This window comes from Alosa alosa, chromosome 9 (assembly GCF_017589495.1).
Source record: "Alosa alosa isolate M-15738 ecotype Scorff River chromosome 9, AALO_Geno_1.1, whole genome shotgun sequence".
Taxonomy (NCBI): domain Eukaryota; kingdom Metazoa; phylum Chordata; class Actinopteri; order Clupeiformes; family Clupeidae; genus Alosa; species Alosa alosa.
The window spans coordinates 25,530,730-25,554,703 of record NC_063197.1 but is presented as its reverse complement, the minus strand read 5'-3'; the positions used below and the strand labels follow the sequence as shown (position 1 = coordinate 25,554,703).

Below are 23,974 nucleotides of genomic sequence, written 5' to 3'. Positions count from 1 at the left end.
GGAGACAAGGAAAGAGGCAGTCACAGGTTTTATTTGAGAGAGTTTTAGAATAAATATGAGATGTGAGTGCACCAGTGGTGATATATGAGATGTGAGTGCACCAGTGGTGATATACATTGTTTTGTGGAGAAAGAGAGGAGATCCCAGTCAGACAGGATTTTGGCAGGTCACAGGAGAGACTGGTTAAGTGGAGTATGAGAGAGTGTAGAGACAGGAGAAGGCTGAGAGGTGAGACAGGGGAATACTGAGAGGTGAGACAAGAGAAGACTGAGAGGTGAGACAGGAGAAGACTGAGAGGTGAGACAGGGGAGGGCTGAGAGGTGAGACAGGCTCACACTTACCTGGGCTCCCAGCATCGGCCAAGTGACATAAGCTGACCTCGTACACACCAGTGATCCGGTTACTGTGACAAAACACAAAGAGTCAAAGAGTCAAACACAAGTAACACACCAATACACTCACACTCACATACACACAAACCAACCCTGTCAAAAGTGAACAAGGGGTCCCCCAACTGAGAAATTTCAACATAAAAAGGTTACTAAATACTAACAACAAATCCCCATCTCGAAAAGCCTGCCTTTGTGTTAACACTAATTTTTCATACGCCTTCAGAGAGTACTGCCAGCTACCTCCTACTTTGAGAGCACTTTTTTCTGTAACAGGGCTGGACCAAACAATGTGGCGAGAGATTTTAAGGACACAGAGATGGAGATGTGTGTGTGTGTGTGTGTGTGTGTGTGTGTGTGTGTGTGTGTGTGTGTGAGTGAGTGTGTGTGTGTGTGTGAGAGAGAGTGTGTGTGTGTGTGTGTGGGTGTGTGTGCGAGTGTGTGTGTGTGTGTGTGTGTGTGTGTGTGTCTGTGTGTGGGTGTGTGTGTGTGTGTGTGTCTGTGTGTGTGTATGTGTGTGTGCGTACAGGATGGACACACTCACCCCTCTGAGGCCCTCAAGGTCCCACTGCTGAAGAGGTTGCGGATGGAGCGCGAGGCGGGCAGCTTGGCATCTCGCGAATAGAAAACCATGCAGAAATCTTTGGTGATGACTGTTGGCTGAGTGCAGTTCTCCATCTGATATGAAGAGAGAGAGAGGAGGAGGAGGAAAATGAGGAGGAGGAGGAAGAGAAGGACAGCCAGGATCAGAAAACAGAAATGCTTTTTGTGGCTGTCTTTCAGAGACAGGATGGAGCCTGCCTCTCAAAACTAGTTTGATGCCAGATTTGGCAGCTCAGATATTATGCCAGTGATGACGGATGCACCTTCTTGCAATGTCGGTCATCCAGGCAGCAACAACATGTTCTAAGGTTTTAAATAACTTCAGTGGACAGTCTGAAGTGGACTTCAGAATGTAATTCCACTGGGCAAACAAGCACTGTCAGAAGCTTACTGTGGCAGAGGGTGCGTTTGTGTTTATTTCTGAAACATGGATTAGCAAATTAGCACTCTTCAGGAGTCATGCAGCGCATCAGCAGGGCAAAAGCCACAGCCGAATGTTCACTTCCCCAGCCACAGCATGTCTACTTCTGGAAAGAGGTCACATCTCCTCTCCAGAGGCCAAATCAGCAGAGATGAGCAGGAGGACAGGGCATTTTAACCCTCTACAGATGGGTTACATATGGATCTGTATGTACAGTACAGGCCAAAAGTTTGGACACACCTTCTCATTTCAATGCGTTTTCTATATTTTCATGACTATTTACATTGTAGATTCTCACTGAAGGCATCAAAACTATGAATGAATGCAAAGTTATTTGGCACACAGATGAATATTTGTCAAGTTATGGCTCACTGAATATGGTATTAAATTAAAAAAAATAGCAACTAACAATAAACTAGAATATAAGACATGTTTTTTAGTTATTTCACACTTTTTTGTTAAAGGAACCATATGTAAGAAAAATATTTCAATTAATCATAAAATGGCCCTGATATGTCACTAGACATTAAGAAATTATGTTCATTTCAAATACTTATATCACTGACAACAGTAGTCCGGCCAGGATATTGTCATTTAAAAAGAGAAGTTGCAGCCCTCAACTGATGTTGATGTTGTGTTTTGTCATGTCATGTTGTGTTTTGGCCTGATGCGCCACCCTCCACCTATCTACTAATCAAAGTCAGTAGTGTTTAATCAGGTTTGGCAACCTCGAGTCAGTATTTTGAAAGTGATTGCAGTACCAGTTTTGGCCACAATCTTACATATGGTTCCTTTAAGTACATAATTCCACATGTGACATGTGTTCATTAATAGTTTTGATGAATCTACAATGTAAATAGTCATAAAAATAAAGGAAATGCATTGAATGCGAAGATGTGTCCAAACTTTTGGCCTGTACTGTATGTGTGGACACATACGTACGGATCTGTATGTATGTACACAGACCTCACCATTTAAAAAAGCTACCATTGTTCTGCTATGTACTACTTCATTCAACTTTGTAAGAGGCAAGACTTCAGACCTCCAGTCAAGAGGCTCATCCCTGGTCCCCATCACTGGCTGCGACTCACCTCCACGTAGGCCGAGAGGGTCATGTAGATCTTCTCCCCGTAAGGGGTGACGCGGTTAAGCAGCAGTGAGTTGTGCATGGAGCTGTCCCAGGCCGCCTCGAAGCGGTAGAAGGTCCTGCGGCACGCAGCCGTGGAAGGGTTAGAGGTCAAAGGTTAACTTGAAGTCACATCCTACTGGGTTCGCTATGGGGTGGCTGCCAAGCTGAGTAGCCCCCAACCCCCATCCCCTCTCCTGTCTATGGTCTTCAAATACTATATGTTTTGGGATGATGTGCACTGAATGTGTGTTGTGACATTATGGCAACTGATTTTATGAACTGCACATTAGTTTATTAATGAAGACATACAGTAATTAATAGTTGAGGGATACATTTGTGGTAAGCACAATGTATCAAATCAACTTTCAGATTGTAAATCACTTGCATCATAAACAAATTTAGGGGGTTTATGGCTTTTTGTTGGTTCAATTGTTTGCAAAATTGCTTTGGTGATGTTGTCACTTTAGTGACACTAGGGTGTACTGACACAAAACAGGCTGGACCAACTTGAACTGCCTAAGCTTTCACAATTAACCTTATATCCCCCAATGTAATAGTTGACATACAAAAGACATAATGGCCAAATCAACAAATCCCACTGCTTTGAACTTGACTAGGACAACATCACTTTAGACTATGAGACACAGTCCAAAAAACAGTCACAGAATTGAGGGACTAAAGACTGACAGCAACAGAGAGAGAGAAAGAGAGAGAGACACATAGAGCACAGCACACATACTGTATAAGCACACACATAGCCCAGGCATGCAATAGAACATGGCAGTCAGCCACTGTCATAGCAACCACCATAAATCAGCATGAGGAACACAGACAGAAAAGAAAAGCAAGTCCGGTGTATAAACAAATGTGATGGAGAGACTTTACTGACAAACAGGGGAGAACAAGGAAGAGGAGGAGGGGAGAGGAGGAGGGAGAGGGAGTGGAAATGGGGATCAAAGGGTAGGGGTAGGGGAAGGGATATACCTATGATCAATTCCCAAGGAAATGCTTTGAGAAGAGGGAAAGAGAACCAGCGAGAGGGTCAAAGTTGAGCTTCACAGAGAGGAAGGCGCTTGTGGCAAAGGCCTCAAAGATCGACACAGGTGTATACACTGATCGAAGAAAAACAGTCACTCCCGATTTTCTCCGCTCACATGTGCTTCAACATGAGAAAACTACTGCCTTAAAAACTAGTGTTCATCCTTTCACCCAAACATTCTGAAGCTCTTTCCTCATTGGTCCCATGTGGCATTTGTGTGGTGAGATAAAGTTCATTTTGCAAGGAGGCTTTTGTTCATGTTGCTTTTTTTGCAAGAAGGCTTTTGTTCATCAATCTGGCACCTGTGACTGATTCTATTCTACTATGTGAGTGGTCTGTACCATATTTGACAGTTTTGTCAAAACAAGCCATAAAGTCACCTCAGTTAAGGAACACTGGCCCGAATGTGCAAAACATTAGTGGGGTGATTTGATTACAACATTGACAAATCCGCTGGAACCCTGTGTTGCTCTGGCTGCACCCCCCAGTGTGGGGCAGAGGGGGCCTGCCATGATGATCTACTCCTTTCCCCCTTTCCTCTCCTTTTCACCAGAGACCAGTGAGGTGCTGTGAACCATCGCAACATGGGCTGCGGTCCAAACAAACCCCACTCTCCCAACCACAGTTCCCCCTTCAACCTCACCATCCAGCCCCAACACATTCACATCCATCAGCTTTAACACACACACACACACACACACACACACACACTTGCACTCACACTCTCACATTCTCACACGCACACAAACACTCTCTCTCTCTCGCACCCTCTCTCTCTCTCTCAAACGCACACACACACACACACACACCCACACACACTTACACTTGCACTCACACTCTCACATTCTCACACTCACACAAACACTCTCTCTCTCTCTCGCACCCTCTCTCTCTCTCTCTCTCTCAAACGCACACACACACACACACACACACACACTTACACTTGCACTGGCATTCTCACATTCTCAAACTCACACACATACACACACACACACACGCCTGCTTTCCGAGCCTTTTAACCCAGGCACATAATCAGCCATCGAGCGCAGTTATGCCTCTGGCTCGGCGCCCGACAGAGGGAAGCCTTAAATCTCCGCGTGCGCTTCAGTCAGATATGCAAGTTGAGACGAATGTTTCTGTGGGCCATAAAGTAGCGCGCGGGGGGAGGAGGAGGAGGAGGAAGAGGAGGAAGAGGAGCCAGGGATGGAGCCGCTCCTGCAAGGGCCCCCATTATGGGTCCCCCGGCTGGGCTGGACTGAGATGACCTGCTGGGAAAGAGGAGTTCTAGGACAGACCCCCACGGGGGAGCAGAAAAGGGGGTGGATGAGGTGTTACTCACATCAGGGAGAGGGGTGAGTGAGAGGAGGATGGAGAGAGATGGAGGGGGTTGATGGAATGAGGAAGAGATACAGAGAGAGAGAGAGATGGAGAAAGAGAGAGAAAAGAGAGAGAAAAATAGAGAAAGAGAGGGAGAGAGAAAGAGAGATGGAGAAAGAGAGAAAAATAGAGAGAAAGAGAGGGAGAGAGAAAGAGAGGCAGAGAAGGTGAGAGGAAGGCGAGTAGAAGACTAATAGAATTTGGGGGTGCAGCTGTATCTGTGGGAGGAGAGGGGACGCTTCAGTGAAGACAAGACCTCACCCTTCCTCTCATCCCATCCCACCACTCACGCACCAGTCATAGAGAAGGAGAGATGGAGAAAAAGAGAGAGAGAAGAAAGTGGGAGAGGGAAAAAGAGGAACTAACACAGGTCTATGGGAGTTCAAGGAAGCCTCCCAATCTTCCCCTCAGGCACTTGGAGAAGGCTTCTCTCCCTTTGCACATTTTCAATCAGTTGTTTCCCCCACTACCCCTCCTCTCATTTCCCCCCCTTTCTTCCACCACTTTTCTAAATCCAAGAATCCAGGCGAAAGTCATGCTCTTGGCAAAACATGCGAGGAAACATTTGTTTTTGGAGTGTTCGGCTCACTCACACCGTAGCATAAATGAGAGAAGAAACTTTTTTTCTATTTTTTTTTTTCTTCTTCTTTGTAGCAGCAGCAGCAGCAGCAGCACAGGAGTGTGTTCGGAGGAGGAAAACGCTACCGCTGAGGTAATCGTTCCATGGATTACACTTTAACGCTCTGGGCTATGCCTCGCCTGCCAGCGAGGATACTGTAAATGAAGTGTTCCTTTACGAACACCATTTGTGTTCGCAACACTGGCGGAGGGGCTGTTCTTTCTTTTTTTCTAGTTCTCTCTCTTTTTTTTTCTTTTCCTCTCTTTTTTTCTTCTCTCTCTGGCACACCTCCAGCCAGAGTGACACTATGTGTCACTGTATGAGAACACTGCGTAGAAGAAGCTTCGTAAGGAGTGAGGGAGGACCTTTTTTTGTGAGTCCAGAACTTGGACACAGCTTTGTTTCCCCAAAATCAACCTTTCAGATTGCGTAAGTAGGGGGTCCAGTGGGAGAGATTTTGATCCTGATCCCCACAGAGGGGTTCTACTGTTTGGTTTCTCCTAGTCCACCCCCCTCCCCTTTATTTGCTTGTTTCTATGTACATCCCGTAAAAGTTCACACAAAACAGAGACAGCGACCTGAAACAGTCCCACTGAAACCCTGCACAGTTCCAGAGAAACAGAGACGCACATTCAAGTGTAGCTCAGACCCATAAAAATGCCAATCGAAATACTGATGCGCACAGTGAGAGTTCACACAAAAACAGCAGCCTCCAGACTGACGAGGACTTCTATTGGCCTTGCTTTGTGTCAAGCTGAATCACTACTGCCCTCTATAGGCCAAAATAATCATTAAAAAAAAAAAACCAAAAGGGACACAAGGCAGTCTGGATTATGATGGATGACTTCAACATAAAACAGCAAGGTCAAGACCTGTGTGCTCACTGAGCGTCGGGCCCTTTGTGCGTCTCTCCCACTCCCCAGCTGCAACCTGTAATCCACAGTTCAGTGCTTTGCGAGGCGCCTTTCAATCACCTGCGACCGGCTCCAGCGGCTGATGCCGACGTTGGCCCCGCGCGGTGGAAACGCAGCTGGTGGAGGAGAAACACACGCGGGCAGGTACAAAGAGGGGAGTGTGTAATCATGAAGGCATCAGCCACAGGTTGGGGAGCCTGCGAGAAAGCGTCCATAAAGTTCACTTGAGCATACCAGTGACCGTGGCAAGGCAGCTGAAGGGAGTGACTCAACTTGTGTGCTGCCGGGGGCGGCTTTTTCCTGGTTGTGGTGTGTAGCTGCAATGCATTATGGCCCTGATCTGGTTACACTACAATTCAAGAACATTGTAGGAAACTCTTCTGCAGGATATACACGGAGATACAGTACTGTACGTATCCTATGGTTTGTTATCAAGTTCTTTTTGAAGTTATTGAAATGAAACTAATGCTGGCGTCCGCAACACCTCCAGCGACATACAAAAAAACAAAATAGCCAGACAAAGCCAAAGCGAGCCATGCAGCTTCTGCTAATGTTCAACTTAAACCCCATGGCAACATACACAAACACAGAGACAAACACACATAATCTATAAAGGCACACACCGACACACACACACACACACACAATCCATAGGGGCGCGCATTCACACACACACACACACACACACACACACACACACACACACACACACACACACACACTCAGAAAAGACACACAAATGCTATCACAAAGGGAGCCACAGAAATTCTCCATCACATTGTAGGAAGAGTAGGACATGAAGGGGGAGACCAAAGGAAGTGACTAACAGATGATCCACAGAGCCCAAACAGACAACAGGAGGGAGACGATGAGAAGGATTTCAGTGATTTGCAGACCAAAAAGACACATGAATGGGGAAAAAAAGAAAACAAAAGATGTGTAGCTACTGTATCTAAGTAAACAGGGTGAGAGAGGAGCGGATGTAAAAAATCATAATAAATATACCTAGGCATGTCCGAATCAAGAAACTGTCTGCGAAAACACAAAACAAACATTCCGTTAGTGGACTGGTAGGGAGAGAAATGTCAAGAGTCAGCAGGTCCTTAGTGGTGGAGAGACGCAGGGCTGTGCAGAGGTCCTCAAAGACAGAGACTCACATCAGTCTGCCTACAACGGAAGCCATTTTGGCTCAAGGGCGACCGAATGCACCTCTGCACAGGCCTGTGCTCCCATCTTCTTCATTGTTCCTTTGCGGTGGCCAGAGGACCCAGGTTGAAGGCATGGTGGATGGGGGCAGCGGGGCGGTAAGCAAGAGTGGTTGCACCATCAGAGAGGAGGTCACAGGGCAAATAACATGGGGGAGATTGGTGACTGGACACTGGATTATTGTCCAGGACTGTTCTCCAGGATGTTGGCTGGTATTGAAGAAGAAGCTGGTCTACTGATAATACTGACAGTAATCACCAATACTGACTGAGGTTAGGGTATGTAACGCTGGTGCCATGTTGACGTGATGTGATTTTATGGTAACGTGTGTCATGCTATGGCTGTACTGAGTCATGTTGCTGTTCGAAGCACTTTCCAGTAAGGAGAGACGGTGAGAGATCACGTGGTAGAGTGTGGGTCAGCTTTTGGACATGCTCCTAAAAGGAGGAATGACATGGTACCAGTGTGGGGTGAATGCGTTTGGATATTGCTGGTATCATTCCATGCACTTAAAACGGCATCTACATTAGTCCCTTTTGTATTTCGTTATGAATTCCGTTATCGAATTTGTGATGCACCATATACATTATAAGGGTGCATGTTTGACTGGGGCCAGTGACTGGGAGTCTCCTCAGTGAAATTCTTGGCATTGAGAACCTCCATACTGGCCACAACATTTAAAGCAAACTGTTTTCCATTTCCATTCCACATTACCATCATTTATGCTCCATTTAACATTAGTCACTCAGATGATAGAGGAAGACCCCATACCAGAGATTCATGACTTCATGATGGGGGAAACTTGACCATAAATCAATGTTCCGCACTGATCTACATAAAAATGTTACGGCCGTTTTGGAGGGTCCTTCATTATTCAGCTGGGACGGGAGGTTGGAGGTGTGTGGGGGGAGTAGAGTGGTAGGGGGTGGTTGGGAGGTGACTCATGCGCTTTTATCGGAAAAACTGTTCCTGGGTCAGTGAGGGGATGAAAGGGGTGAGATCACAGCTGAGCTCATCATGGCTTACATCGATGGCCTTATTTTTCAGCCACAGTGTCGGGCATTAGTGGTGTCGGTTTCATCGGGGTGTCGGATGCCCAATCAAACACAGGTGCTGTGCCCTGTTTGACCTGATTTTCGGGGGTGTTTCGTGTTGTCTTGAATGTGATGCCAGGGCATGCAATGGGTGTTTCACTCTGACGTCCTTGTGACATGTGGCATCCGGCCGACATATCACTGTGATGAGCCAGAGTGACAGCTGGATTAGTAGAGAGTGTAGCCAAGGCAGATTGATGGTGGTGAGTGTGCTGATGGAAAGCACACGTGGAGATGATACTAATGCAGGTGTGTGTGTGTGTGTGTGGTGGCAATGACAGAGATGAGGGGTGGAATGATCAACGACACATACACAGCGCAAACAGGCACCAAAGGGGAGGGTCGCAAAGCCAGCATAAAGGTGACAACGTCCAAACGTAGCAAACAAAATAAAACAAGACATTCATCTTGAAAATAATGTTAAATACAAGAGAAACAAACAAGAAAATATTTTGGCAGAGGTGCTCAACAGTTACTGTTCTCTAATTGTATGTTTAGACTTTATACTGGTGACCATCTTGTGCATGTGACCTCCTACATCTTGACTGATAGAACCACATAGTGTTTGCAAAGCTTCTGTTGCATGGAGGGGGATTGCTGAGAACTGATGTGAGGAAAAAGAAAAAAAATGAATCAAAGAAATACTTTAAAAAAATATCTGCACAAGTTCAGTCTGTCTATCAGTCAAGCTGGCCATCGCCGAAGCATCTGAAGTGGTTCCTTATCCATAGCCTCAGCTATGGGTGCCATGCAGCAGCCTCTTAGCAGTCATTCAATGCAGGAGCACTCCAATCCCTCTTCAAGAGACCCAGTGTGTGTGTCTGTGTGTGAGTGTGTGTGTGTGTGTGTGTTTGTGTGTGTGTGTGTGTAACCCCAACCTCATCATACACCATGATGGAGGCTCACATTAGAGAATTAGAGAACCAACTAATAGCATTAGCAACACCTAATAAGCTCTTAAAAACCTTTTTGAGGTGACAAAAGGAAACTATCGGGGTAACACACTACCCAGGGAAGGTGACAGTTCAAATTGTGGACAGAGCTGCCAAGTCCACATCAGCAGCATGAGCCACCTGCAGGTCACAGGCAGTTGAGTGGGAATGTCTTGCCCCAAGCTCTGCCGTCGCCAACAGAGAGCTTGCAAACCACTAGCTGTCAGTCCTGGACTGAGCTACATATAAGCAGGTTATGGCGGGCGCTTGTGTTAGGTGCGTACATAAAAATGTTCAAAAGGAGCAGACGTTTAATTTCTTAGGAAAGTTGGCAGCGGCAGCCCCTTCTCCAGCAGCACGCCTGTGAATTCAGCCTTTTATGGGTTACTGGCGATGTCCTTCCCTGCCACCACACCAAGACCCTGGCAGAGACCCTGGCGCTTTTGAACAGAGGGGGCATGGCGTGCTGTTTTTGTCAGAGGGGACCAGAGCCCCCAATGCTCTGATCAAATGCCAGGCCCCTAACACGGCAAAAGCCTTGGACAAAGTGATGGGGCAATCTGCTACGAAGTGGCACTTCCAATAAATAGTGGCACTCTCAGCCAACAACTGCTTGAGGGGTGGGTACGGTTTTAATGGCATGAGCCAAGAGCTGGAGTGAGAGGTGAGAGGCATTGCGTGGCTTTTATATACACTTCGCTGTGGGTGTGGTGTGTTGGGGAAAGGGTCAAATTCAAACAGAACCTCTGTATGTGAGTTGACTTTGAAATGGTTCTCAATCTTCAATACAAAATCACTGGTATAAACAAAACAACATTATCTGGCAGGAACACATTCAGTACTTTCTCAAATGCATAATATTTTTCTCCAGATGAGTAATCAGAAGTACAGTATGTGCTCTGAAAAGTGATGCATTTCAATTGATTTTTGCCATGGAGTGAACATGATTCTTACTGGCATTCACACAGAACTATTCTGCTGTCTCCATGGAAATCGGACTCTGAAATATCTCATGCTGTTTGTTTTGTCTGACTACAGTTCTCTTTTTAAAAGAAAACCTCCTGTGCTTGAGAAATCAATACATGGATATTCCCATGTTGTATGAAAACAGATCAAACCGTTGACTTGTGTCTTCCATTTGTGCTCTGCCTACATTGTTGAGAGGCTCACCTGTCATCTTGCGTGGGTCGGATGTATCCTGCAGCCAGGATATTGAGTGACAGGATGTTGGGGTCGATGATGGTCTCGTCTGCCTCTGGTGTGTTGCGGATGCGCCCTAAAAAATGAGGGGTAGAGGCCAGAATTAGAATGAACACTGAATGAACAGACATGTAGTGGAATTTCACTTGACCGACCACGATCCATTTGTATTCCACACATTCTGAGATGGACAGTGAAGCGGGATGGAGAGCTTGTATGTAAGTTAATGCAGCAGTACTCGGAGGGTTGATAGACAGACTCACCCACAACCAGCTCACGGACCTCCTTCCACTCAATATCACCCCCTGTCTCATGTACGATTGTCACTGTGATTCTCCTCTGGATACCCTTTTTATCAAAAAAAGACATAAGGGAGAGAAAAAAACATATGTACATACGTGTACCTGCAGGAGGCAACTCGCGAAAACTTGCCAATTTGGAATTTGAATTTGGAATTTGAAAATGAACAGCACATATGATAACCTTATTTGATTTGAACTGTGGCTGTTAGTATTGGGTACCTGGTGGAGCAAGAAGTTTCCGTGGCAGGGCATCCCTCCTCTGTGGTCCACCACCGCTGGGATGTAGCTGGAAGAGAGAGAGAGGTCATCAGCATATATCTCCTCTACACTAGAGGACAGAGAGAGAGGTCATCAGCATATATCTCCTCTCTACACTAGAGGACAGAGCGAGGTCATCAGCATATATCACCTCTACACTGTCACTCTACAGGTCTGGCTTCCTTCGCTATTAATTCATGAGTTTACCCGTAATCAAGGCCTGATCGCTGGCATAATACGCAATCATCTCCCACTCCTTCACTGCTCCAATCAATAAGCAGACCCTGCCCAGGGACATACGTTAGGCTTTCGATTTGAGCCGCTACTTAAATTGCATTTTGCAGACCGCGTCGCATGATCTTGCCATCAGCTAAATGTAAAAATCGATAGCAGACGTTCGGATTGAGGTATTGACTGCTGCTTGACTGGAACGACCGCATCAATTTCCACGGGCCTTTCCACCGAGAAGGAGCTGTAGCACTGCTCCTCCCCTTTAAGCCGCAGTGGCGCGGTCATTTTTATCTCCATCTGACAGGCGGAGGGACGAGGCCCCATGAGGCCCGTGGGCGAAGATGCTGTCTGGGTGGACTGGACACTCACTCTCCGTTGGCCTCCAGCTCGCAGATCTCAAAGAACACCATGAGGTCGTATTTACAGTGGCAGGGCCCTGCAGTCGGACGGGTCAGCGCCGTCAGTTTGGTGGCAGGGACTGTGAGAGAAAAAAAGAGAGAGAGAGAAGGAGAGAGGGATATAAAGAGAGAGAGAGAGAGAGAGAGAGAGATGGACAGGAAGATAGACAAGAGAGAGAAAAAGAGAAAGCCAGAGAGAGAGAATCAAGGAATAAAAAAGAAATAAAAGAAAAAGGGGAGAGAGGTAAAAAAAGAGAGCATTAATCACTAGAGAGGTGGCGTAGCATGGCAGGACAGGGGAGTGGAGACCAGCGGTGAGTGAAACACCACGAGAGGCTGGAAGAGAGGGACGTCAGTGTTAGAGCGGAACAGGAAGTCAGGAAGACCAGGGTCCAGTGGAGAAGGAAAACCTTTAGTCAGGACACCTGCCATAGGATCTCACACATGTGCTACTGCAGCAATCCCTTCTCTCTGACCACTGCTGTATAAAGGCCCACCGATAATTAACGCTAAATTAGCCATCATGATAACAGATCAGTATTATCAACTATATTAAGACTTGTATTCTATATTAAGACTATATTAAGAGTATATTAATATTGATCCACATATAACTTATAAAGTGAAAACAGATGGTTAATGACACATTGCAACAACTTAAATCGTAAAGTGCCCTTTTAGAGCCTTTGAAGGAAGTCAATGTGAAGGGATTACTGCAAGTAAACATTTTTAACTGTGATTGAGAGACAGCAGTCAAGGATTCAGACACATGCATTGGATCAAAGTCTGATTTTGAACACATTCACTCTATAGACATATATTCGTTGGCGTGTTGTTTTCAGTCATTTCTCAGTGAAATTGATGGGTTTTCTTTGGAAGTCTTTTTATGCTCTAAGGCCACATGTCCATTTGATGAAGCGTTCAAAGGAGAAACTGAGGGGGAAAGTCGTAGATGAGCACTCAAGACACATAAGAGCTGAGCCTGACCGAAGCCCTGAAACCATTCTCAAAGAGCTGGAGTTCCATGGCAGCTTTTGTTTCTTACTCTAGTATTAGCTGCTATTATTAGCATTACATGCACCACTATTCTCACAACTACTGTACAACATACATACATAAAGGAACATACAACATAAAGGCACAACTATTATAGCGCATTTATCACTACAGAACTGTTCATCTTCAAAAAAATATTTTATTTTTATTTTATTATTTTATTTTATTTTAAAAGTTTACCACTCTTTTTGTGCATTAAGATAAATGATAATGTGTTTGATGAAAAATCATCTGACAAATACAAAAAGCTTCAGCATTGGTCTCAGTATAATTGAGAACTATGAATTCTGTTAGTCCCTTTTGATTTTGACAGAATTCAGCAAAAAAACAAAGTAATAGTCCCTTATCTGAGTATGAAAAGGACACTGAGATAATGCTAATCAAATTTTGAGGCGCAGAATGCTAAGATGGCTAAATGCTAAGGTCCAGTTTCAGGGCTTTGGTTCTGGCTTGGCACACTGGGGTGGTACCGACCCGGCTTCTGTGCCTTAATGACTGAACAGATAGAGAGTGGCGGAGCCGGCAGGCTTGCCCGCTCCTCCATCTCACAGATGAATGAGGCGGCCACCCCGGCCGCAGACAGGGCGTGGCACGACAGCGAGTCCACCAGCACCCCGTTGAATACCTCAGGCACCAGGTAGCGAATGAGCTCCAGCGTCTTCTCTTGGTCGGACGGGGTGTCTTTGTCTGCCTCTGCGCACCCACACACACACACACACACACAATATTCATACACATACAGTACATGCAGACAAGCAACGGAACACTACAATGGGTCAACCCCCAACAGAATGTGAATGTGAGTTACTGGATGATCTCAGCCATCACCTTGAAAACATGGGCAACATATAAACAAACAACAAGACAACACAAAACAAAAGGCTGTGTTTTTCCATACAACGTACAATGATTGTCTATCTGAAACCTTGGAAGTAAATTATGGTTAAGTGAAAACATCAGTAGGCACTGGTATTTTTTCTGCATCTCATTTATACAGTTTGTTTACCTGGTTTGGAGAGAGGCATCACCCGTGGAAATTGTCTTCTGCTCGGGCGAAGAGGGCTGCCATTGATAAAGAACAAAAAAACTTACCATCTGTACGTTTCATATTGCACCTTCAGATATGATAAAAAAAAAAAACATATTTGCTATCTATTGTACCTGATAAGGTCTTTGCACAGTGGTGGGAAGGGCTGTTTCTGATAGTGGCCAAACACCTCAAACACAATGGGCTGTGTCTTAATGTACTCCACAAATGACTTGGTAACCTCGACTGCAATCTGTAGACAGAGATAAAATCAAAGATCACTGATTAGCTTCAACCCTCTCTGATAAAATGCTTTTATGTGTTTTCTCACAAGGCTAGACAAGCTCATTGTGAAAATCTTTGAACATATTCATATAATCCACACTTAATTGCCATCATAACCTTGTCAAAAAGCTACCATAATTTCCCAACTATTAGTCCTGCGGCTTATACCCAAGCAAATTACTGTACTCTCTTCTGTAATACTTACATTCTGCACATGGTAAAATCCTAGAGGGGGCCCACGACCTGTATTCTTCAGAGGTTCGGTGCTGAATGCCTCATCATGCCGGTGTATAAAGCTTTCAAAGGGTCAGCATCAAAATAACAGTCAAACAACCAAACGATAATATGATAATATATGCATTTATCAATCTTATTAATATATGCATTATAGATGATTTACAATTGTCTTCCACCAGAGTCTTCATATAATTGGTGATTAACTTAAAGGAAACATTGTGCATCATATGGATGTAACTGCCCACTAACTTCAAGTCAAATCAACATTTCTCTGAGGAGTGGCAGTAGCTTACTTGAACTGGCAAAAGATGTCGGCATACTCCGCAGAGATACTGGAGGCCTGAAGCACAGTGACCCTGAAGGTGAAGACATTCCCAATCCTCAAATGCTCCATGGCCCCTTCCAGAGGCCCCTCAAGGCCTGCCTTTAGAGGGTTCTCCAGTTCATCTGGATTGGCTGCAGTAGGGACATCAGACAGAGTGTGAAACTGGGAATACTTTATGTGATGGGATATGGAAAGCTACAATGAAATGGAATGACAATAACCATGGATGGATGACAAGCTAATACCATCATTACAAATCAATCAATCAATATTTCAATATTAATACATCCTACATTAAGCTTTGCATCCATCACTCTATTGTCTTTGTATGGGACATGCATAAGCTACCTCCAGTGTGTTCACCTGCACAGGTGTTATTGTTGACCTCATCTGCTGAAGGGCCCATCTCTGAGTTCTGCCCCTCCCCCTCTACAATGCGTAACTCCTCCTGGGATACGCCTGTCCGAGACAGACCCACCAGTGGACACGACTCGGTCTGGAACTGCCAAAAAACAAGATAAATCAGGTAAATACGTATCAATATTTACATTAAATTATTAACTGTAAAATAATTATAAAATTCAGGACATGAGGACATGCAATCATATATGGTCTCATTTTTTCATATGTTCAAATGAGGTCATACAATCTTGTGTAGGCGTGTTTCAGCACTTGTCTGATGTAGGTGCTGACCCTACCTTCTCAAACTGCTGGTCCTCAAAGGAGATCTTAGCAGTACCTGACTGCCTGACTCCGGAGCCATAGTCTGGAGCCTCCTCATCGGCTGGAGGAAAACACAGAGCGCCTTCACTTCACTTCCTCTAGAAGTACCACTCTCCCCTTCCTTTAGTTAACAAAACCACCCACACTCATCCATTCACAACCAGCCACCCACCCCTACATATTCATATATATGTGTCTGCACACTCACACACTCACACACACACACACACACACACACACACTGGTATATGGTTTATAAAGACCATCATGCTTTAAAGGGACAACCCTGTTTTGTTGCCCTAAGTTATTGGGTCCTGAAAAATATTATGTCTGATCATTATAGATTTAATGCTCACTTTATTTCAAGAGACATTTCACAGACACAGCTTATATTAGCTTATTAAAACACATATAGTAGTTTTACAAGGACCAGTTACGTAACACATACACACATATACACACACAGCCCCAAGGACATCTTGCTCTCTCACTACCAGAGGACAGGTGGTGACCTCTGGGGTCGGATGTTACCTGAGATGGCTTGTACTGCCACCCTGAGGAAGCCCTTCACCTCGCCCTTCTCACTGACAATGGCCACGCGGTGCACCAGAGGCACCGGGTACAGCAGGTTACTCAGATACACAAAGGCCCTGAGAAAGAAAGAAAGGATGAGAGACAGAGAAAGAGGGAAAGAAAGAAAGGAAGAAAGATAAAGGAAAGAAAGTGGTAGAAATGGGGAGGGAAGAACAAAAGATGGAGCACAACCAAAATCAGCAGGTTTTTCCAGACAAACACACAAACATAGCACTGGACAAACAAACACGACACCAAGCCGGCAAAAGCAACTGAACTGAAAAGCTGGGACGACTCTCACGGTGGCCATGACTGCTCTGGGCAGCAACACAAGCTGGGTTTATTCTGACCTCACACATAGAGGACCTCTACTCTGAGCATGGTCATCATATCGTTTAAGGCTCTGGTGAGGTTTAGGAGCATGGGGGTGAGAGAAGACTACACTCTTATGGGCAGCCATGTGATGTTGGGGTCCAATGTCTGTTTGTATGCATTAGTATGTGTATGTTTTTATTGTGTATTGTGTGTTTTGTGTGTGTATGTTGTGTTCACATGTTTTTACCAAAAGCTTACTTTTGAGACTAAACTTTAGTAACTTCCATGAGACAACAATGCCTCAATTCTAACACAAGTTTTGTGCACACATATTAGTCCAGGACTCTGATATCGGGCCAGCTGACAATTTTGTAAAGAATGACTGACTCTTTTAGCCATCTGCATTAATAGTATTGTCTGGGAAATAAGAAACCTACCAAACATGAAATGGCAAAGTAGATTTAAGAGTGCCGTTATAGATTACACAAAATCATAAATTGAATTGAGACAGTTAATTAGTTTAAATATGATGGCCTTTACCCTACAGTCACAAGCCTACATAATTAGTTGTTAATTATAGATGACATATCCTGACAATAGACCAACACAATAAGCAGCTCCTATGACTCTTTCTGTGAGTTATTTCATTCTTGATGGAATATTTGAAGTTAGGAGCATTGACTCTGCTTTGCTTTTCAGTTTGTCATCATGTTGAAACCCTTTACTTTCTGACCTGATGTACTGTAAATGTGTTGTTATTGAGGACTGCATTTCCCAGAGGCCAATGAGGGTACACATTTAAAGGGAAAGGAGTGAGGAGGCGTAAGACAAGATTGGTGAGGTGCAAAGAGGGCATGCTCAGGATCAAAAAAGTCAAACTAAAATAGCATTAGGCTTATCGACTCAAAACAAAATTAGAAGGAAATTATGCGAAATACAGACCACAGATACAATTCAATCATCACTGCTGACAGTTCCAAGTATGTTTAAGAAAATAAATAAATGAATAAAATGATGAAACCAGAAATCATAAACACACCTTCCAGACCAACTGTTGTGCTACTGTGCGCAAGTGCAAGTTTATGCAACGGTGAAAGCCAATTACTCAAAATGTCAAATTTGACAAAAACAAAATGATAAGAAAAGAGAATGTGCTCTGGCATGCCTGGTAGAGTCAGCTGCAATAGAAAACCAGCTCTTTCAACTTGAGATAACAGTCTCCCTGAATCACCACAGAAAAAGAACCGATTCATTGGATGAATCGTATGTTTGGATTCACAGACCATTCATGCCATGAGCAAGAAGAGGTGACTATAGTAGACATCTCAACAAGTTTAAAGGGAAGTAGCCTTTCTTACGAATGTCATAGTGTTAAGTCTCAACAAGCCAACCGGAAATCTGTGAAGCACAAACCTTGGCAAAAATGAAGTGCGCAATTCAAAAAATAAACAATCTAATTTCACTAAGAATCATCCAAATACAAATCAGTGTAACTGCGTGAATCAGTGACAGACAAAGCTCAAGGTATGTGCTCACAAACAATTTGGATGGGATACTATGTGTGATAAAGAGACTTGATTTTGAGGAGAGTTAGTGTGATTCTTACTGTGCATCACACAATTCAATTTAAATGTGTTTTTTCTTCCATCTACCTAGCAGGATATCCCAGGACAAAAGTATAACGGAACAGTGATTGCACTGATATGACTGATATGATTATGGACTGAGCAATCACATTCCACTTAGCCATCATGCTAAGTATCTGTTATTCTGATCTGTTCTGAAGGAACTGCCTACCATAACTGTACACTAATCTAACAAATAGCGTTCCAAAATGTGCTGCCTCATATGTTAAAATCTCTGTTTTACGCATCAGAAAAAGACTGGTGTTTATTAGGTTCCGTTCTCACGTTATGCAGCTCTTTCGATCTCTCTCATGTACCAGGTTCAGAGAGAACTGCAGAAGGTGTGAACAGCATTGAGATCTTCCATCTGCTCTGGATCAATACCTGGGTCAGTCTTGGAGCTAGCCTTGGGCCAGTCTTTGCACGCAAGAAAGCATACATATGAGTATGGCCTTATGCGTACTCTCTATGTGTGCGTATGAGAACAAGCATGTCCCTGCTGCGGTCGTGTCTGTGGTCGGTGTGTGACTGCTTGGGCACGGAGTTTAAAGGAGCTGGCCTTTGGGCTGCGTTCTCCGAGCGCGGAGAACCTTGCGTGTGTGAGCGGCCCGTAAATGCCTTAAGAGAGCGCAGCCAAATGAGAGGCGAGGGAGCTGGTAGCCCTGGCCCCTACGAGGCGGATTCCTACATCCCGTCGCCATTCCAAGTGATGTCATCTGTCTTTCCCTACTATAAAGGGCCGGCGTTCGCACGCAGGACCATCGCCTGTCGTATGGAGGAAGCCTTTCCAAGCGGGTGGAAACATGGCCTTGTAAAAAACATACATTACTAACATGGTCTAGGTCTCCATCAAGGAGTCTCCCAGTCTCCACCCACCCACGTGTACACTCACTACTGCATCAAAAGGAAAGACAATGGAGAGAATATGCTGTGTGAAGGGGAGTGTATGCTTTTAGAGGCCATGTGTGAAATGCATGCATTGAAGAGGTGTAGAAGACTGTGTTTACAGTAGGTGCAAATGGGTCTTCTGAGTGTCATTTTTTTACGTTAATGTGCATGAGTGCATGAGTGTTTTGCATGACCAAGGTTGTGTGTAAATGCCTAAATCCTGTGTCCACAATATGCAAGCATGTGCGTGTAGGTGCTTGCAGGTGTGTGTGTGTGTGTGTGTGTGTGAATATGACATACAAGGAGGCCCTGCGTCTCAGTGTGAAAGAGCTAGTTTCCTCTTCCAGCATGCTCCCGTAACCTCACCAACCTTCCCACTACACTGAATATGGGCGAGCGGTCGTAAAAAGGGTCCGGGCCTTCGCCAGAGCGCGGGCACAGCGCCCTCTCTTCCTCCTCCTCCTCCTCCACCTCCTCATCACCATCCTCCTCCTCTCCCCCCGACTCCGAGCACAGGTCGTCCAAAAAGATATCACCATCATCATCGTCCAGGTCATCCAACTCCTCCATCCCCTCCTCCTCCACCCTCCAACCCCGGCGCCAGGGGTCGGCCAGCTCGGTTATGTCCGAGCTGGGGTTGGAGAGGGTGGGGGAGGGGGTGGGCTCGCTCATGCGCTCACTCATGCATGCGTGGAAGATGGGGTTTCTGGTGTCACCAGAGAGATGGAGGGATGAGGAGAGGGGAAAGGAAAGGGAAGAGGAAATGGGGGGAGAGGAAAGGAGAGGAGGAGGAAGTGGACCAGGGTTAGTAAGAACAAGATAGAGAGACAAACACTGGTTGAAGTCTAGACGAAGAGAGGAAGGGGGCGACCACTTCACACCCACTGCAGCACAAGTCCCTTTGTGAGGAAGTCTGCTGTGGGACCGTAAATAACTTTTATATATTTTTAAATAATTTTTATAATATTTTTAAATTCAAAAAGACAATTTGGATTCGAGCTCAAGTCTGAGTCTGACAGCTATTGATAATTCGATTAACAAATCAGCTAGGAAATGTCAATATGGTCAGTATGTGGCCATCGATTATATAATAGCATAGTATGCCACATGTCCACTAAAGAGTCTGACATTACAGACATGCTGTTTATCTTTGGACAGACATAATGGGATTTCTTCAGACATTCCAGGGACACAGAGTGTAATGATTATCACAGACAGGTGACCTGAGTATAGAGAGGTAGCAGCCATTTTCACGCTCCACTGATAGCTTGTGCACCAAAGCAACAGCGATGTCCTAAAGTGTGTCTGTGTGTGCGTGTGTGTGTGTGTGTGTGTTCTCTCTCATCCATCTTTCCCGAGGGGGTACCGAATAGCATCAGCAGAGTGCGCCTCCGCCCAGCACTCACTCCTAATGGCCTCCGATCTCTGCGCTGCGTACAGCGGCCGAACGTAACACTTATCACTCAGGGCCCTGTGAGGAAGCAGGCCATCAGTAAGCCCCTTTCTGCAGTGGCTGCTGGGAGGAGACGGCCTTTGTCAATGTCAAAGCACCCTATCGTACAGTAGCAAATACACCACACGGCAAGTATCAGAGAATGTTCTGAAAGCCTAGTTTTCATACTTGGCATTCACAGGTTTAGAGCAGGTGAGCCCATTCTTTTCAGAGGGAGTTTTCCCTTATACAGTTTTTAGTTGCAACCTTGCCTAAACCCATTTGGCTCTTCCCAGACTCATATGTCAGTATGAGCTATTATTATTAATATATTGTAATGTGGCATGCGGCCATTCAGGGACTGTACATCTCAAGGGTTGTACGTCTAAAGGGAATTAGGGCATCCCAGTTCTAAAGCATTTGATTTGACAATCTTACCAAAGCATGCATGCCCACGCAAAGTTGTAACAGCTGTGGCACTCACCTTCCCACTAGACGGAACCATGGGAAGCGGTCGTAGAAGGGGTCACCACCGGTCATGGCACTGTCACAGTCCTCCAGCGCAGGGCTGGGGACCTCTGCAGCCCGATCGTACATCTCCCTCATCAGTTCCAGTCTTTGCCTGCAGGGGGCAGCAGAGAATGATAATTGAAGCTGGGTCAGTCACACAGTCACAGTCACATTATAAGTGCTTGACTTGCTATCCTCTCTAATCTTATATAATGTTGCGTCATGCTGTAAAAGGAGTTGTAATATCCGGCGTATTAAAAGCAGATGAGACTGGTGATGTATTTAAAAAGTATATTTATAACAAGGACTAGTCATTTTGCATTAAAGTGGTATGGCACTGTAAAGATGTGGCACTGTGTGTTCCAGCAGCACAAATCACATAGGCACCTAAGTTTCTCCAGGGTCCAGTAGTGAGTAGCTCCGTTCTTCTGGTCCTGCACCTCTACAGCCACTATGGTCCGGGGGAAGGGGCGTATCTCCCGATCTTTGGCCGCCTCAGGGGGCAGCAGATCCGGAGGCAGAGGGGAGTACAGAGTGTCTGTCAGCAGCACAAACTGGAACTGGACCTGTGGACCAAAACAAAGAGACCAAAACACGTTAGCACTATACAACCCCCCAAGTCCCCTGACATCAGAAACTATCATACAATACACATAGTCTTTTGAAATGCAAAACTACTAGTGATATGTTAACAAAATAAATATTTTCTATATCGCAACAATTTAGTAAATAAAATACAAAGGCCAATTTTAACTGTTTATTTGATCCGTTCATTATTGATGCCCTATTCTCTGGCATTACATGCATTCATATGTGTTTCTCTAAAATAAAAAATGTGAACAAATGAACGTGTTAAGTCTGACTAAGTTTCCTTTGTTATGAATGATAAGCCCAAATTGACTCATGCTGTCTGACCTTCTTCTTCAGCTCTACGCTGATGGCGTTGGCCTCCTTGAGGAAGATGGCGTTGCCCCACAGCAGGTCCCTGAGGGAGGTGAACTGGTAGCATCTCCACTTGCGGAAGGCCCACAAGGCCAGCTCTGTTTCTCGTTCCGTCCATTGCACTGTGGGTAATGACATTTAAACATGAGCAACCATTTTTACTGTCATGTTTACATGTTTTTTGTCATAAATAAATGGAAGGATCATCTCACCTTCCTCTTCAGGCTCCTCCTCTTCCTCGGCCATCTCGGGGTAATATCTGTCCACCTGCTTCTGGAGGGCCTCCAGCCTGCTCTCATAGTCCTGGAGGATTGATCATAAACACAGTACAGTCCAGTCCATACAGTACAGATATGACACAAAGTTACTTTTAAGGCCAATTCACACCAAGAACGATAACGATAACGATAACCATAACCATAACCATAACGATAAAAGCGCTCACAACAAAGTCTCTCCTTGTGTTAATGAATGTGACGGTTAAAATTTGATGGCTTCTGATTGGCTATTAGCTTTTTATCGTTCTAAAAATCGCTCTGAAAGTGATCCCCAACGATATCGTTCTTCATGTTGTTATCGTTATAGTTCATGTGTGAACGTCGTCATTCATAATAACGTGAACGATATTTGTTTATAGTTATCATTATCAGTATCGTTCTTGGTGTGAATAGGGCCTTTAAACATGTTCATATTATACTACTTATATATACTATAAAGCAGATATTGTATATGCTAGTGTAAAGGAAACCACACTCAAAGCATTTTATCAGTGCATACGGTCTCTTATATACGACTCCATGACTTTGGTGTTGCTTTCCACATGCTACAGACTGTAATGAGGATCTAAAGACATGTCCTATACCTCCACATTCACCTTAATATGAGTGAGTGTTTACTTAACATTACTCTGAGGTGTTGTCTTGTGTACTAGTGCTGTAAACCAGCATCTCTCACCAGTCTCTGCTGCTCCAGGAGGTTGTTGGTCTCCTCTCGCTCACGCCTGTACTGTTCCTCCAGCTCCTGCAGCCTGGGCGGCACAAGGACAGGGAAGGAGACACAGAGAGGCAACCCTCAGGAATAAATGATCAAGCCTGTCAAATGGTCAAAGGACCAACCCGATACAGCCATCTATCCATCACATTCACTCACTCACCCATGACCATATCACATCCATCCTTCCTTCTGTTGATCCATTCATTCATCAGTTCATATCCTACCCAACTCCGTGTCATACACATACTCTCTCTCTAACAAACACACATACACACTCACTAATACTGACCCACTCTGTGTGTCTGTATCTCTGCCCCCCTCCTTTTCCAACTCTCTCTCTCTCTCTCTCTCTCTTCTCTCTCTCTCTCTCTCTCTCTCTCTCTCTCTCTCTCTCCCCTCCCTCCCTCACCTTTGGTCCATCTCCTGCTTCATGTCGATACCCTGCTTCTCCAGCAGCTCCCTCTGAGCGAAGGCCCAGTCCACGGGCTCTATGGGGGTTTCAGCACAGGGCGTGCGCTCCCGCTCCTGGCGCGCCTGCTCCGGGTGGTTGAAGCGGAACACGTGACTCTTACCCAGAATGATGCGGTTTCCTGTACAAAACCAAGCCCAAAATGGATAGATCAAATTTAGATAACAGTGCCATTTTAAACATACTGGTACCTTTAAATGGCTTTGAGAAAAATGCAATGTCATACCCATCCATTCAAACAGAAAAGTGTCATCAATAAACTTTTGTAATTGTAAACATTTTTACTTAACATGGCAATGAACCAAAGACCCAACCTGATCTGAGAACTGTGGGCTCCGTCACCCTCTTGCCATTCACATATGTCTCAGCGTCCTCACAAGGCTCCAGGATCACTGCTGTAGAACAACATTGGAGGGAATTCTATGTCATTAAACCAGCCTGACAAAAGCAAAGTAAATGAGT

General features: G+C 45.0%; 1 protein-coding gene across 26 annotated transcripts in view; it reads right to left on the bottom strand.

Annotated features, from left to right (window-relative positions):
- Positions 1-23,974, bottom strand: part of kif1aa (kinesin family member 1Aa) — a 65,280-nt gene that overhangs the window by 8,575 nt on the left and 32,731 nt on the right. For 4 of the 26 annotated variants that reach the window (XM_048253389.1, XM_048253396.1, XM_048253398.1 and 1 more), the window contains 23 exons: positions 23,827-23,907; positions 23,453-23,633; positions 23,005-23,077; positions 22,263-22,353; positions 22,024-22,172; positions 21,496-21,674; positions 21,083-21,220; positions 19,537-19,872; positions 16,297-16,415; positions 15,741-15,847; positions 15,391-15,544; positions 15,011-15,173; positions 14,686-14,776; positions 14,330-14,448; positions 14,175-14,230; positions 12,084-12,192; positions 11,445-11,511; positions 11,187-11,271; positions 10,894-10,999; positions 7,497-7,523; positions 2,505-2,619; positions 934-1,067; positions 342-403 (listed from right to left, as the gene is read on the bottom strand). In XM_048253389.1, the coding sequence (XP_048109346.1) occupies positions 342-403; positions 934-1,067; positions 2,505-2,619; positions 7,497-7,523; positions 10,894-10,999; positions 11,187-11,271; positions 11,445-11,511; positions 12,084-12,192; positions 14,175-14,230; positions 14,330-14,448; positions 14,686-14,776; positions 15,011-15,173; positions 15,391-15,544; positions 15,741-15,847; positions 16,297-16,415; positions 19,537-19,872; positions 21,083-21,220; positions 21,496-21,674; positions 22,024-22,172; positions 22,263-22,353; positions 23,005-23,077; positions 23,453-23,633; positions 23,827-23,907 (2,742 nt within the window). Of the gene's footprint in view, positions 1-341; positions 404-933; positions 1,068-2,504; positions 2,620-3,526; positions 3,551-7,496; positions 7,524-10,893; positions 11,000-11,186; positions 11,272-11,444; positions 11,512-12,083; positions 12,193-14,174; positions 14,231-14,329; positions 14,449-14,685; positions 14,777-15,010; positions 15,174-15,390; positions 15,545-15,740; positions 15,848-16,296; positions 16,416-19,536; positions 19,873-21,082; positions 21,221-21,495; positions 21,675-22,023; positions 22,173-22,262; positions 22,354-23,004; positions 23,078-23,452; positions 23,634-23,826; positions 23,908-23,974 lie in introns of all 26 variants that reach the window. The other 22 variants (XM_048253404.1, XM_048253407.1, XM_048253410.1 and 19 more) reach the window with 12 other exon arrangements.